At 27.5% G+C, this 17,710-nt stretch overlaps 1 protein-coding gene across 2 annotated transcripts in view; it reads right to left on the bottom strand.

Moving 5' to 3' along the window:
• Positions 1-1,782: 1,782 nt before the first annotated feature.
• Positions 1,783-17,710, bottom strand: part of LOC107450954 (prolactin-releasing peptide receptor-like) — a 101,890-nt gene continuing 85,962 nt past the window's right edge. For both annotated transcript variants that reach the window (XM_016066898.4, XM_071177565.2), the window contains exons 2-3: positions 12,725-12,904; positions 1,783-7,391 (exon numbers count right to left, since the gene is read on the bottom strand). In XM_016066898.4, the coding sequence (XP_015922384.1) occupies positions 5,959-7,245 (1,287 nt within the window). In that variant the 5' untranslated portion in view covers positions 7,246-7,391; positions 12,725-12,904 and the 3' untranslated portion in view covers positions 1,783-5,958. The remainder of the gene's footprint in view (positions 7,392-12,724; positions 12,905-17,710) is intronic.

The following is a 17,710-nucleotide window of genomic DNA, read 5'->3' as shown; positions in this document are numbered from 1 at the left end:
TCGAGATGTCACAGAATTAAAATTTCGTTGATTATATATATATATATATATATACATATATATATATATATATATATATATATATATATATATATATATATATATATATATATATATATATATATATATATATATATATATATATATATATATATATATATATATATATATATATATACATATATATATATATATATTATAAATATATATATATATATATATATATATATTAAATAGTTATAAATTGCTATAAATTGATTTTTGCATTATAATTTATAATACATTATATTAAAATATCAAAACAATTAGCATATATAATTTTTCGAAAATGAGTGTTCGCCTTTTTGTTCCAGATATAAAAACAATCCCAAAAGTAAAGCTACCAATTTTTCCCGATATAAGTTGTATCTGTTTTTTAATATTTGCAATATTTTTAAATCTTTATCTTTGTCTTCTTATTCATCTGCAGCAATGACTATGAACACCTAAATATACTACGAGAAATAGAGCTTTATTTTAAGAGTAAAATATCTACCTAAATGAAACATATCACTTTAATAAAAAAAGAAAATAGTGTAAAAAAGTCGTTAATTATTGAAAGTTCAAGCAAGATAAAAATTAAGTTATAAATATTCAGATATAAATTAGTTTCGATGTTTTTTCTTGGATAAAATATTTATCTATTTAAACAATGAAGAGAAATATTCCCTTGACTCACACGATTATGTCCTGGAAAAGGGATTGGAATGCCTATCAAGAAACACCCTTTACGAGCATCAAAATCTCAATAAACCAGCAATATCCAGGTTAGAATGGTCATTATTTCCTGTCCATGATTGGTTCGTCCCTCATGAACCGAACTTCATCTCCTGTTGCCACCATCTAACAACTTTGATGGATGCCATTTGTTACATAAGTCTTTGATTGATTCCACATATTCAGTTTATAGATCTTTTTTACTGTACTTTTACGATATCGCAATTTGCAGTTATATCGAAGAGTTCTAGTTAATAGTTTTACTTTAAATACATGTAAAATACGTCGAGACACGATTCATTGTTATTCTCAAAATTATATTTAATATAATTATGCGTGATGTCAAGAAATTATTGTTTGAATTTATTGGAAAATTAAACACTTGCATTATTTTCGAAAAAACCTCTTCTTAATTCGTTGATGGATCTCCCGATGAGTGAGTAGTAATGCACCCTATGTAAAACCTTTAGTTGTTCAGTTTTAAATTAAATTAAAACCCAACTGTGTTTGTTTAAAGAAAGAAGTACTTTTTTTCTATGAAAATTTGGATTTAATAAGTTTCATTAAATAAAAAACCTATATTTATTTAAACAAGAACATTGACATATTCATTACTAATTTGGTTAGGCAATTAAAATTTCAAACATTAGGAAACTACCTGATTAAGTATTAAGTTATATGTACTTTCTGTGATAATTTACAATAAATAAGCCTTTTATATTGTGATGAGTAGAGAAGCATTCATTTCATTCAAAACATTCATTCAAACAGGAGAGTTATTGAATTATTTCCATTACTTGGATTAGCAAGCATTTTTATTGAAGTGTTTCTATCTTTCAGACCACGTGAGTGATGCGAAGCTAACTATGAATTATACATGTGGTTTGGAAATCGAAAATCTCAGTTGTACCACAAAAGAGCATGACAAAGCAAACTCATGCAATATTTAAAATGTAACAAGACAAACTTTGTTACATTTTATAGATTGCATTTTTATACTACATAGACTAAACAAAAATATGGAGGAGACAGAACTGAAATTGAGTTTATTTAAAAAAATCTACATATTTTTGGTACAATATAATTAATAAATTCAAAATAATGCATAATTTTACGGAATACATTTTTCTCATATCTATGTTTGTGCTAGAACAAATACATGGTGCTAATAAGGTTTATACAATGTATTTATACAATATCATTCAAATCTAACTATACTCCATAGATAAAGCAAGGGTACAATACATATTTAGGTTATATGCCACGATGGTATTCCATTTGAAAAAACAAATTTCAAATTGAGGCTTTTTCTAAGTCTGAAATACGATCTAATATTTCCCAAAAAGTAATTTAAATTTATGCTAGTCTAAAGAATACGGAGCCCCATATGTTTCTATAGCTAGGCTAACGCTTATTTTATACTTACTTAGCCTGCAATATAAACTTTTTTTTACATATTCTTTTCTAACATAAGCTCAGATTGCTTTTTATTTATACAAATTATGCATTTATGTATATTTATAAGTATCAACAACAACAGACAGAAAAAAACAAATATATTTTATTGGAATGTGCAACAATATGTGTTCGTTATTGAGTTAGTAGATTTTATTGTTAATTGTTTTTTTTCTGTATAAACCATGTTTCTGAGAATAAAAATGCATTGATATATTTTATTTATTTAAATGGGTATTGAATTCATCAAAGAAATATCAATACTTTAAAGCATCATGTTACTTCTAAACTAAGTTTAATGATGCCAAAATTAATCAACACACTTAAAGTCATATTTATATTAGGCCGGGTGCACACAATGAGCGATGATTTAAAAACAATCAGTTTGCTTAAAGTAAAAGAAAATAAGAAACCAGAAGCAGTAATCATACAGGTTTTGTTGTGCTAAACTGAGAAAACTAGATTTTGATTGTCACCAAACTTAAAAACTAATTACTAAGATCATCCATAGAGGGCGCTACTGATTAAGATAAACTATAAAACAATGCTTTTAAAATAATCTCCAATTTGCATTCCCAATATTACTCATTAATTCCAATTGAATTAGTTCATTTTATATAATTGTGATGGCATATCTTAGGATCATCCTCAGGGATGTTTCCCAGACCATCGCCAATAGCCCATCGTGCAGCTCTAGTGCGACGTAAATGAACTACAACAACAACAACATTTTATATAATTCAGTGGAATGTTATTTAATTCAGTTGAATTTTGTTCATTTTATCATTTCAGTTAAAAGGATCTGAAATGCAGCAGAAATGCCAAAATTAATCAACACACTTAAAGTCATATTTATATTAGGCCGGGTGCACACAATGAGCGATGATTTAAAAACAATCAGTTTGCTTAAAGTAAAAGAAAATAAGAAAACAGAAGCAGTAATCATACAGGTTTTGTTGTGCTAAACTGAGAAAACTAGATTTTGATTGTCACCAAACTTAAAAATTAATTACTAAGATCATCCATAGAGGGCGCTACTGATTAAGATAAACTATAAAACAATGCTTTTAAAATAATCTCCAATTTGCATTCCCAATATTACTCATTAATTCCAATTGAATTAGTTCATTTTATATAATTGTGATGGCATATCTTAGGATCATCCTCAGGGATGTTTCCCAGACCATCGCCAATAGCCCATCGTGCAGCTCTAGTGCGACGTAAATGAACTACAACAACAACAACATTTTATATAATTCAGTGGAATGTTATTTAATTCAGTTGAATTTTGTTCATTTTATCATTTCAGTTAAAAGGATCTGAAATGCAGCAGAAAATTTGTTTTATAGTTTTTCCAATCTTAAACGCCATCTGCAGCGAAAATATGTAATTAGTTTAAAAATTTATGCAGGATTTGGAGAGAGTTCTAAGCAAAAGGCAGAAAACCGCATGCTTCGCTTAAATTCTGTTTTTAATTTATTTTAAACACAATCAGTCATTTATAGAATACCTGGTTTGTAAAGATTCCAACTAGGCCATTTAAATAGTGAATGTTATTTTAAAACATTTTCTCCAAGAAAACTAAGTTAATTGTTTCAAAATAGTAAAATTTCAATTTTATAATAAAATAATAAAAATTTAAATATTTCAAAATATTAAAAAATCGAAATATTTTTATCTTCAGTAAAAGTATAATTTTTTCTCTTAGTCATGTAACAATAGCTCTATAGAAATGAAGAAACATGCATTACAAAAACATTCAACATATATTTTCTTCATTAAAGTTATGTACACACAAACAATTATAATTACATTTACTTCATTACACGTGGTTTCAAGAATCGATGAGGGTATAACAAATTTTAAATAAATTCATTGAAGGAAAAAAAAAACGAATTCACTTTGAAAATCGTAAATTTGTGAGATGAAAAGGAAATAAAATAATAATAATAATATTGCGTAAGTAATATTGTAACATAATATTAAGTCTTTTTTAGGTTCAGTTACAAAAATTCAAATAAATGAGCTAAATTTCATAAAATTGAAAAGGTCCATATTTGTTTTATCAGTTTAATCTATGAATGAAGTGCTTTTGCTTTATTTTTAATGACTAATAAATTAAATTAAAAGCACCTGAATGATGCTTCTGATAATTTTTTAATTTCCTATTCAGCAAAAAAAAGAAGAAAAAAAATATGGTAACTTCTTTCTCTAAGTGAGATCAGATTTTTAGATTCAAAATTTATTTATTTTGCCTTTTACAGAAAAAAACCCTTATTATGAAAAAGTTAAAGTTCGTATCCAATCATTCTTTCCAGAGCTTACGTGATAGACATATATGAAGTAAAATAATTTTGGTAATATAAATAATGTCGTAGTTAGTGAAGATAGTAAATAAAAAGATTTTATCATAAATTTCAATAATATAAAAAAAACAGACTTTTATTTCATTTTAAAAATAAGTACTAACTATAATTAGTATTACTTGATTAAAGACTTCAATCACTTCAAAAACATATAGATTGAAAACAACCGTCAACATGTTCCAAGCACTCACAAAAATAGACGTCCATTTTCAACACTTACGAGACAAGAATGAGAAAAAACAAAGTGACCTGGAACACCGAAAAGCCATTACATTACTACCACCCTGCTACTAAGATGTAGGACCATCTTTAGCCCTCAAAACTGCTAGCACCCGCCGTGGCGTTGATTCCACAAGGCACTGATAGGTAGTCTGAGATATCTGGTACCAAGCGCTCACCAACTGGTCCTGCAATTCCCTCACATTGCGCGGAGGTAGCGTGGCAGCACGAATTTGGTTTTCCAAGTAGGGCCACAAATGCTCTATTGGATTAAGGTCAGGTGAATTTGGGGGTCAAGACATGACTTGAAAGTCACTGGATTGTTCCTTGAACCAATCCATGACGATTCGACCCTTATGACATGGTGCATTATCCTGTTGGTAAACACCATCCTCCGCTGGAAAAACTGTTGCCATGAATAGGTGAACCTAGTCTACAACTATGTTCAAGTAACTTACAAACGTCAGGGATTGTTCTATGAGGATTATGGGTCCCAATGTGTCCCATGAAAACATTGTTCCTGGGCGAGAAACCATAAAAACCTGGGCGAGCCCATTGTTATAGATGGAGGGTGGTCATAATGTAATGGCTCTTCGGTGTAAAACGTTAAGTGGATATCGAAGAATGGAAAATAAAGGTGAGAAAAACTAGGAAAATATCAGATGGTAAGGAACTAATGTCGTTAACAAGGGAATTAGCATTCCTATGAATGAAGCTAGATTTCAGGACATCAAGATAAGCTGATGTATGTGCTCGCTTGAAACATGTCAATTGTTATATCCAATACAATATTCATTTCTCCAATATGTATATTTTTGAAGCTGATGAAGTTTTTCTTTAAAGCAAATCATATAATATCGTACCGTTTCAGTTCCATGAGATTTATTCATTTAAAACTAATTAGTGTCTCTAAAACTAGCAATTACATATTTTATGTTAAAGTAATTTAGTGAGTATTAATTAAAGTATAAAGATGATAAAAAATGCAAAATTTATAAACAGCTGGTATTTCTTTTTGTAATGCTGTCTAATACTATACTTCTTTAATGCGAATTTATATCACATGGACTTGAAATTTATAAATAAGAATAATACATAGTATGAAACAGAATAATAAATTAATTCTCACTAGCGTGTTTCGCTTTTTGTAGAATCAGCTGCTTTAAATAGGTTCCAAATCATTGCTCGTAACATTTATTCTTACTGTGTCGGTAACCGAGGTGCTATTTTTTGTTGCAGCAACTCGGTCCTTCTGAATTTTTCTGTCTTTATTTTGGATCTCTTTCATTGGAAGAAGTGTTACATTTTCGTGGCCATCATGTCCGTTGCAAGATTTATCAGCCTTGCCGCTTACAACCCTCTTTGACATCGTATTTGGAGCTTGAACAGCCGAATTAAAGCAAGGTAAAACAATCATAAACTCTTTTCTAAAATTTTCATTGAGCCAAGCATAGAGGAATGGGTTGTAACAGGTTGAGCTCATTGCAGCCGCATGAGACATGAAGAAAATTACGTTTAAAAATTTCCATGAAGCAGCTGGTATGTAAAAGTCTATAATAAGGTTGTAAATATTGATTGGCAACCAAGAAGCACCGAATATAACCACCATAGTGATAAGCATTCTGTTTGTGCGGCGTGTTCTTTCCCTCTCCATCTCTTCTTTCTTCACAGATTTGGTTCCTGGTTTTGATTTGGCGCGGTTTTTCAACTTGATGCACACTTTCATGTAGCAAAATGTAATAATGATAAATGGTACAACAAACTGTAAAATTGATGTAGAAAATCCAAACGCTCTTCGACTGGATTCATGGGGCCACACCTCATCACAATATATACCATTTTCAGTAGGAACCAACGCCATGAATATACCATACGGAAGGGTAAGCAATCCAGCTAGCACCCATACTGCTACAATTATCAAGTAACAATAAGTAACTTGAAGCCTTGGTTTAAATGGGTATATAATGACAAAAAATCTGTCGATGGCTATTGACATCAAAGTAAATGCTGATATATAGACGCTGACACCTTGAGCATAGGGTACTAGATGACAAAGTACCCTTCCAAATACCCACTGGCTCATGAACATGTAGAGCGGTGTAAATGGTACTGCAAACGTGCATAAAAGTATATCAGATAACGCTAGGTTAGTTATGAAGAAATTGGTTACAGTCTGCATTGATTTATTTCGGAATACAACATAGCAAACGAGAACGTTGCCACAAATTCCTATTGAAAATATAGTGATGTATATAGCGTAAAATATAGCTTTTAGTCCAGGTAAGTGACTAAATATATCAATTTGAGGATCATAATATTCTTCACTCTCATAAAATGGAGTATTATTGGTATTGTTTGGCCAGTCAAGTGTGAAATTTGCGTTCTGCATTAATACAGCATAGGCTGCATAGTTGCTGACATGAAAACCATTCGCTATATGAATAGACATTGTGTATTACTGTCAATATCAGTATGGAAAAAATAAATAGTCAAGTCTGTTTATTTTGCAGGGAAGTTTATTTACGATTTCTCACATTCTCTCTACTGTTTGAAGTCTTATTGAAACCATCATTGCTTCTATGACAAAATGCGTCACTGAAATAAAAAAAATACAATTGATTACCAGGTCATATCATAATTTTTATTTCATGAAAAGCTGTTCATTTTGATTTTTTTCCCTATACCTTTTATTTTAACATTATATTTACACAAATTAAATATTAATGTTACATATCTCCATTGATGATGCGTACCATAACTTCCCACTCAAAAATCATTGGGCAGTTTGTGATTTGAATATGCTTTTTGATTTTATTTATTTAAGCGAAGGTATTATGCACAATTGACACAAGGGAAAATAAATCATATTCCCGGAGTATTATTTAGTATCCAGGAATTTTAGGAGCAGCGAATTAGAAACGGATCAATTCAAATAAAGGAGAACTGCTACTTTTAATAAGTTTAGATATAATCGTTACATTTTTAATTTAAAAATTATAATATTTTGTGAATTAAGTAATGCACTTCCTAATTATCTATTATCTCTGAACAATTTTGATTTATTTTCGCCACATTTTTTCAGTCATCCTCGAATATGGCTGATTCAATATCTCTCTATATCTCAATATAACGTAAAAACATAATGATCTAACACAGTTTTCCATTGTGGTCGTTGCATTTTTGTCGGGCGGAAAATCACGTGGTAGGATTCAGTTTCCCCTCATTCATTTCCATATTGCTTTAGTTGTCATCAGCATAAAAATAATAAAAGTTTTAAAGGTATTCGTGATCGCAACGCTTAAGTACGCCCTCTAGCGGTAGCCTGAGAAGATTAGGCATTTATATATTAAGCTTTCATTTAGTTCCATCTGAATCATTGGTGGAGTCAGACGCCATTTTCTAAGCAGCAAATAAGAAGTAAATATTCCCTAAGGAAAAGGCCGAAGAACTTGAAAAAACTCTCCTGAACATCGGTAAATCTTTCAGAAACAGAACACACCTGCCATTTGAAGAAAAATTCCTCATTACTTTTTAACTTCTATTATCCACAAATTTGCAACTGATAACTTTCGATTTCGGGATCGCATACTGTTACAGATGTGTGTATTACTGTAAAATAAATTTTTTCTGTCTTCAATTCATTACATATTAAAGTGAAATCAACATCACTTTCTTCATTCCAATGAATAAATGTGAATTCAGAACGTAAAATACTGTAATAGTTATATTAGAATATTTTTTTTCTTTATAGAATAGTATATATTTCTGTTTCCACATGATTCGGAAATCAACAATAAAGAATCTTTCGAGTTTCTTGAAATGGTATCATTTGTACTGATTATTAACGAATTTTTATCGTTTTCTTGACAAGTACTTTTCAGTTTGGAAAGAATAATTTCAACTAGAATTCAGCTATTTTGTTTCTAAGCTACATATTAAAATTCATATCGAGATCTTACAATTATAAAATTTTGCTATGTGGTATGTTATCAAAAAATAATGAAGGGATAATCTAGGTATATATAATTTGAAAATAAAATTTTCAAACGAAGAACATTTCATTTGGAATTATCCGGATTTATAAAGCAGGTGAGTGTTATGATTTCTATAATAAAAAATTTGCTTGTAAATAATTTTTTTCTTGTTTGATAATAGTTCTCTTCAGAATGGTTTTTTACGTCTGATTAAGAATATAAGAATAAAAGAATTAAGAATATAAGAATAAAAAAAAGAAACATTATGAGGGTTTCTTATTTCAACATGAGGAATTTTTAAAATCGTTTTTTTTATCCTAAGAATTCCATATTTTACGCTTTTTAGTTTATAATTTTTTTGATAAAAATTGTTGTCAAAAACTTTTTTTGAAAAATTAAATGGTATAACATTTTGTGTTTATGCATACTTCCTGCATATTCTAATATTTGAAGTAATATGATTCAGAAAAGTATGGAATGAAATTTCGAAATTTACGTATTGACGCCACCGCGGCTACAGATTTGGCGGTTTCTAAGTGCCGCCTATCTGCACCAAAAATTTTTGCTTCAAATCATTAAATAGAACACTTTATTAAAAATCAAAACACTTTCAAAATTCAAAACACTTTATTTAGAAAGGAAGTAGTATCGGATTTTGGTGGAAAATGGGCCGATATAGAGTTTAATATAGATTCAAAACAATCTCTATTTTCTTTCACCAAATTCTGTCGCCATATGAACACTAATAAATAAGATTCCAAATGAAATAACGCTTCCAAAACGTGTGTTTACCAAGATAAAGTTTCATGTGATGGGAATTGGTACATTTTCGTTTTTTTAGTAAAATATTTCGCACCAGAAAAAATAAAATTGCATCCTGTTCTACTTTTGACAAATGCCAAAGACGCATTTTTGTAGCACTAAAAATGGCGTCAAAAAACAGCAAACAACAAGGTAACAAGGAATCCAAAAGATACATGTGTGCGAACAACAGTATTGTTCTTTATTGGCTCATTAGAGCAACTTCTGTTGGGGTGGCGTTAGTACGTAAGTACCAAGAATTTAGCTATTCTGTTTTTAAGTTTCATATTGAAATTCATATCAAGATCTTGCAATTATAAAATTTTACTGCGTTTTATGACATCTTAAAGTAAGGAAGGGATAATATGGGTATATATTATTTGAGAATAAAGTGTTCAAAAGAAGATTATATCATTTTGTAATTCTCTGGATTTATAAAGCAGGTAAGTGTTATAATTTATAAAATAAAAAATTTTACTTGAAAATAATTATTTTTCTTGTTTGATGATATCTTTCTATAGAATGGTTTTCTACGTCACATTATAAGTAAAAAAAAACATGAAAGTGTTTTATTTCAATCAGAGGAATTTTTAGATTTTTTTTTTGTTTCGTAAGCATTCATTATTTTCCGTTTTCTAGTTTCTAAATACTGATTTTTATTGAAACTTAAAATTTTTTTATTAAAATTGTTGTCAAAAAACTTTTTTTACAAAATTAAATTATGTAAAATTATGAGGCTTATGCATACTTTTTGATTATTTTAATGTTTAAAGTAATATGATTCCTAAAACTACGGAATGCAAAGTTTAAATAGGCCTTTCATGCTATATCATTAAATTCAGTAAAACTTTTTTTCAGGCAATAGGTTTTAACTTTAATAAGAAGATACAAATTTGTTTCTGTTTGTTTACAAATATTTTTCCGATGTGTTTTGAATGTTCCTTCTCTAAAAAGAAAAGAGATACCATTTTGTTTTCGTTTGCATAAAAAAAATATCAAGCATATTTCTTTTTTCAATTTAATAAGCCACAATAAAGAAGGAACGTTACAATGCTACACGCTACACTTAAGACGTCTCCAGCGTAACTGAATAAATGTTCATATAGCAGTCGCAGGTATTCGTCTCATACAACAGCGCCCCCTATAGTTCGTTGCGATCGCGAATTGTTTTTCTATAAGCATGTTTGTATCCCTACTTTAAAGGTATTTATCTGTAATTTTTATCTATAATAAAAATTGTAAAAGGAATCTATTATAAAAATACACTTCCCTTACATTTTAGTCGAACCATTTTATGACGTTATCAATAAATTTAATTAAATAGTTACATGCAGTTTTCCACTGTTAATGGTGTGTTTTTATTGGCTGAAAGCTACGTGGTAGGATCCAGTTTTCTCTCATTAACACCCAAATACACCCATATTTTTCGGGATGATATCAGCTTAAAATTAATTTTATTCATTATTTTAGTATTGTCCTATAAAATATTTGCGCCCCTAATTTAAAGGCATTTATCTGCAATTTTTATTTTTTTTACTCTATTCTGCTATTATTACGTTTTTGATTCCTTTCTAATCTAAGAGTTTAAAATTAAAATAGTTGTTTATTTATTATAACATAATACTATGATATTGCCTTATTACTATACACTTTGAAATATACTTATGTGAGTCGGTGTCTAAACTTATTAACCATTTTACAATAATTATTATTTTTCGATGCAAATTACTACAATATACTATTATAAATTACAGTTAAATAGATTTATTTTATATAATTAAGAATTTAATGATCAGTGTCATGCACAGTGAGGCGTATGTACGAATTGTATGTAATATAGTAGCCTTTTCGGTAAGTAAAAGTATTAACTTACGATTGATCACAAAAAATTGTTATTGAAATAAACCTTTAGTTTTAAGTGTTATTTTAAGAAATAATTGCTAAACAAAACTATTTATGTTCACTAATAGACTAAGGGTAAGACTTTAATGTAATCCAAAGGAAAATGTTTTAAAGTTAGAGGAGTAAGCAAACACAATTTTTGGTACATATATTAGTGAGTAATTTAAACTTTCGTTGAAAAAACTGTTTCTGGTTAGCACTGTAAGAAATTCTGAATAAAAATATGGTAAAAATTACTGACTGTGTGCCGATACCTTTTACCATAAAATTTAACGGAGCAAAAATCTGATAATGAGTAATTTTTATGTATATACATAGTAATATTTACTGTAAAATCACGGAATTACTATAATGAAATAAACATTACTGTAAAATGTTATGGTTTTATCTATTATCTATTTTACGGTATACTATTTTAATGTAAAATTTATTTTTATCATACAATTCGCTGTAAATTGTTACGTTTAAAATAAATTTTACACTAAAATGGATTTTACGGATGCTGCATTCAAGGTGTCCATAATGCTTACCGGAATTTCCTACAGTGAAAAAACAACAAATATTGCAAAGTTATCATCGAGAATGATAAGCGGCAGTGAACATGAAGCTGAGCCCCTTAGTACTGTTATAAAGATTGATGAAACCCAAATTCCGTGATCTCCGTATTATTCTTGTTAAATTAATTAAAATTCTAAAACTTAGTGCTCTGACTGAGTGACTGTAAATAAAAATAGTTATTTTTTACAAAAATATTTAGTAAGTGGGTCCCATTACTTTTGCTTTAGATCGGACATTTTCTTAGATTTCGGAATTAGAGCTTACACAAATGGGGACAACCCTACATACCTTAAACACGGTCAATGCCCGCAAGTGATAAAATATTAACTCTAGATTGCCCAAAGAAGTCATTTTAATTGCTTTTCAACTGATTTTCATTTGAAAAAAATGTACAAATAATGAAGCATAAATTACTTTTTTTTCCAAGTGAAGTAATTTTTTTATTGTTAATATTTACTAATAATTTGCTATGTAACAGTAAATAATATAAAAAATATTAAAATTTAATTTAAAACAATTCTTTACACATTAGTTTTTCTTTCACAATGCAGTTATTTTGACTGCTTTTGGGCAATATAGGTATATACTAAGTTTCAGTCTTTCAACAATGTCACTCTAATGTTTCTGAATTCCTAGAAAAAAATAATTATTTTTCTTTCATTTTATAAGGTATGATGTTAAATTATATATTACCTGAAATAGAGGATCACTCTTTCATTCTGAGGCAGATGATGTCTGTGTTAATGCGCTACATTTTTTGTTGCAGACAAATATCGAAGGAAGTGTTCTTGAAGATGAAATGCAAAACAGCATGAAAATCGTTCCTCCGAGTTAATTGCAGCGAAAAGGAATCATTCGATGAACCTTTGAAATCTGAAAAGAAAAGAAAAATGTCGTTAGATCTATTTTACAATGTAATGTAATTATGAATAGATATTTTACATAAATAATACCCATCTATATCACTTTAAGCTTTTCTTACTTTCGTTCTCTTCAGGACAAAGTTTTGCACTCTTAAAGAATTTTATAAATTTTATTAAAGAGTTTAAATATTTTACTTTAAATTAAATTTCAAATTTTAGAATTTATAATTAGATGGTTTGTATCACGGCAAGCAATTGTATCATATACAATACAAGTATTAATTTGTTATAGGTAAATAACAAAATAATTAATATTTATGAGAAAAGTATTTCTTACCTGCAACAAATAACTTAATAGTTATTAATTTTATAATTTAACAGAAAATTAAATATTTTCAGATTGAATAAAAATGTACTTGATTTGTGTAACAAGTTCTAGAGAAATTGTGGAAAAAATTAACATTAAGGGGTTCACTTGATTAAATTATTAAACAGTAAATAATTCCGTTTAAAATTACGGTAAAAAGTAAAAGCTACAGTAAAATCTGTGTAACAGTAAAACTTTACGGTGCAAAAATCTGATTTATCGAGCTTTTTACAGTAACATTTGCTGTAAAATCACTGTAAATAAATAAATATTACTGTAAACATTACGGTATAACATTTTACGGTAAACATGGATTTTGCGAATGCTATACTCAAGATGCTAAAAATCTAACTCTATCAAAAAATGTCTATTTTTGCAGAAATTGCAAAAGCACTTCAATATGAACGGAAAAATTACTAAATGAGTGGTTTAAATACAGCGTCTTTTGTTTTCATTTATCAGAATTATGTGTCTTTTAAAAAGAAATGTCATTACCACAGAGCACTGTAATTGTAACATGTTTTTTTTTCGTGCATATTAACAATTAACAAGGAAAGTGCTATGGGGGGGTGCTCAAGGTAGGTGTTGTTAATTAAATGCAATGAATTAAAATTTAAGATTTAATGTTTGAAATCCGTTTTAATTTGCATAGACTGCGTTATTTTTTAAATAAATCAATTTTAAAACTAGCATGCACTTGTTAAAAAAGAAAACTTTAACAAGTAATGAGCTAAACTTGAAATCAAATACCTCGATATTTTATAACGAAATTTAAAGACGTTATTGCTGTTAACACAAAGAACAAATTTTACTATAAAAAGAATAGCTAAGCTGAAGAATCGAAAAAGAATAGCTAAAAAGAATAGCTAAAAAGAATAGCTAAAAGAATAGCTAAGCTATGATTCACAGGAACGTTCTAGTGATCACAAATGAAAATATGTAAAACATACAATAAGAAGATATTTATTCCTGAAAGAAAATTGCGGAAATGGAATAAGATCTTATGGTACAGAAAACGTGTATCAAATTAGAGGAGAAAGTTTTAGAACATCTGAAGACCATAAATTTATGACTAAAAGAATTAACATTAACGGTGCGAAACTTGCAGGGTGCTTTTAAAGTGGTGATACTAAATGATGCAGCTGGTGTAACTAAGTACGTAAAACAAGCATTTGGTAAGTTCATAAATTTATTTAATGTCTGTACTTGTTTTGAGCCTCTTCTCATCATTTTAAATCACCATGTTGGCTAGATAATGAATGCATTAAAGAAGGAAAATATGACGCACTCTTAGAAAGTTATAATAACGAAAAAAACAATGGCTGGATTTATTGACAAAAGAAATTGTTAATTTGATTTACTGACAAAAGAAATTGTTAATTTGATTTATTGACAGAAGAATTTAAAGTAATTCAATAAATAATTAAAATGAAAGTAATAAAGTAAAATAATTAATAAAAGTAAAGAAGAAATAATTAGTTTAGTCATAGAAGTAAAATAAGAAATAAGAATAAGTAAAGTAATTAATAAAAGTAAAAAAAGTAATAAAAGTAAAATAAGCAATAAGAATAACTAAAATAATTAAAATAAGTAATATAAAATAACTGAAATAAGTAAACTAAATCATTTTTTCTTTCATTAATGTTTTCACATAAGAAAAACCATATTGTAAATCCTTTATATAAGAAGAAAGTCGAAAGTCGTAATTTGACTATTATTTCATTATCTAATCAACCTTAAAAATATCTTCTATTTCAATGCAGTCTAAACCATATTAATTTAAAATGTTTATTTTATTTTTTTCGCAACTGTATTATTTCATGTCATTTGAAAAAAATAGATGCTTAAATAAAATTATTTGAAAATATTTAGTTGACTAATATATTTTTTCTCTCTTTTCCTTTTCTTCAAATATTCATACTGAAAGGAAATGAGAAGCAATTTATTATTTATTTTTTTAGTTTTATTTTTCAAATTTTATTTTTAATGTTAGAAGTTTAATGCCAAATATTTTGTGAACAGTTTGCACCATTAAGATACTTCAATTTCATGTTTTATTAATTCTTAAGATTTTTAACATGTGGTTCAATATTTAAAATTTGAATTTTAAGTTTAGTAATTATCTCTTTAATATTTATATACATATTTTTTAATTGCTTTTGAAATAATTAGAGTTTTTTTTCATTGTTTTAAAATGTTGCTATGTGTCCTGTAAGAAACTATACGTCCTTATACGAAGCTAAGTTAAGAAAAATCAATGCCAATGTTGAAAAGAAAGGTTAGTAAATCATATAATTTACAATAAAAATAAAACTGAATTCTTTTTTAATTCTTTAAAATCGTTTTCCTAAAAATGAGCTTTTTTTGCTATTTCTATCAATGTTTCTTGTATCCATGATTCTTTTTGCCAACCAATTACCAACTATGATGCTAACAAGAGTTGTCTTCTGAATGTCCTCATGTTTCAGTCGTAACTGTAATTTACTATTACAGCTGAGACTGTCTCAATCAAAGCAAATTAGACTTTATATTGAAGGAAGAAAGAAACATGATAACCATGATAACACTTCTTATTACCATTTATTTTGTCCCATTACAGTACAAATATATATATATATATATATATATATATATATATATATATATATATATATATATATATATATATATATATATATATATATATATATATATATATAAATATATAATGACAAAATATAAAATTTGAAAAAAATTAGTCGAAGGCTTTCAACGTAATTAAATAATTAAAATTGAAATTTTTAAATTTTTGATTTAGTAAATTTATCTGTCTGCTTTTGTTCAAAAACTGTATTTTGTCTTTTTAAAACACCTAGTTTAAAATGGTTTAAAATTAGTACATTACAGTTCAAAAGTTTATAAATTGAATAACAAGAAATGATAACTAATTATGGAATGATGCTTAATCTTGGTATTATATCTTTATAAACAATTAATAGAATTGTATGCAAAGTATTTTTTGTTAATTTTCTTAAAAAAATTACAGATTTATTTTGCAAAAAACAAACAAATCAAAAAATAAATAAGTAAATAAAAAATTAAATTTAACATTAAACGAACGTACTTTTAAAAACCTCTATCGAATAAACTATTAAGACCATAATATTCCTGATTGGGGCGACAAACTCCTTATTTTGTGGGTCACGAATTTCAATTTGTTGAAAAATACTTTTTATTCAGAGAAAGTCTACTTCTTATATTTGATTTAGTATAGAAATATCGTCTGCGAAATTGATTAGAATAGTTAAAGTCAATTTATAATTGAAATTTAGAAAGAGAAAATCTGATTATAAAATGACGAATTTATTATGGTGTCCCTTTCTTCTTCAGTTCTTACGATAGACAAAATTTAAATTACTTTTTTATGCTATAACTGATAAAAAAATTACTTTTCCTTTGTTTAAACACTATTTTCTAAGATACCTGTTCCTAATAAACTCTTATTGGAAGTGAATAACAAAATACAGGTACTAGAGAAAGTTTTAAAAAAAATAGTCAAACAGGGTTTAGAAATTGTTTTTCTTTTTTCTCTGGTTTTTATGAAAAAACTAGCGCTAATTGATTACATTAGTTCATTAAATTTTCTATTGATTCTTTTCTAAACAAGTTTTTTAAAAAAACTGAAACTTTTACTAAAGATCTTTTTAAGAAGCTGCCAAACATAAATGATTAAAAACATTCTTTCAAAAAAGAGGTATAATCAAGCCTAAATTATATGACCTGCATCAGCTTTTGTTAATCAGTCTTCTGTGTCTGAAAAATACTCTTTAAAGAAAAAGAAACATTTTTTATTGTTTTGTCTTAGAATTTATACATCATAGAAAAAATCTATTAAGTTAAGAGTGTATTGATTTCCAGTTTAAACATTCAATGCAAAAATAAATTAATCTTTCAAACTCTTGAATTTCATATAAATTTTATCATCTTAAAGCAGTAGTGATGTTCTACATTTAATTAGATTTTAAAAACTATTTAGACACGACTGAATACATATCAGTTTCAATTGCTTATTTTCTCGTCGATGATATCCAGATTGCTCAATAGAAAATTTAATTTGAAACATTACATGAGAAAAAAATAGTAAAGTTATGTGCGTGAGGAATTACGAAAAATTATGCTTTTAATCTGGATTCTGGATAAGATATATCCATGGATGTGTTAAACAATATCCCACAGTATTTGTGAAAATGATAAAGAAAGTTTTTATTTTGTTTTTTAAAGAAGAAAAAAGATGTGTATAAAAGCGTCCTCAAAAATGATATGAGCGGGATGTTATGGATTTAAGTATAGACAATTAAGAAAAACCTATTTCAAATAAGACAAATGTATGAGATAGTTATTTAGATTCGAAAACATTGGAATATAGATTGGAACTAGTAAAATAATTGTTCCTGAAATTGAACTGTTGAA

This window comes from Parasteatoda tepidariorum, chromosome 2, assembly GCF_982258835.1.
Source record: "Parasteatoda tepidariorum strain Cologne lab strain chromosome 2, Ptep-v5.0, whole genome shotgun sequence".
NCBI lineage: Eukaryota > Metazoa > Arthropoda > Arachnida > Araneae > Theridiidae > Parasteatoda > Parasteatoda tepidariorum.
This window is presented reverse-complemented; position numbering and strand designations above follow the sequence as displayed.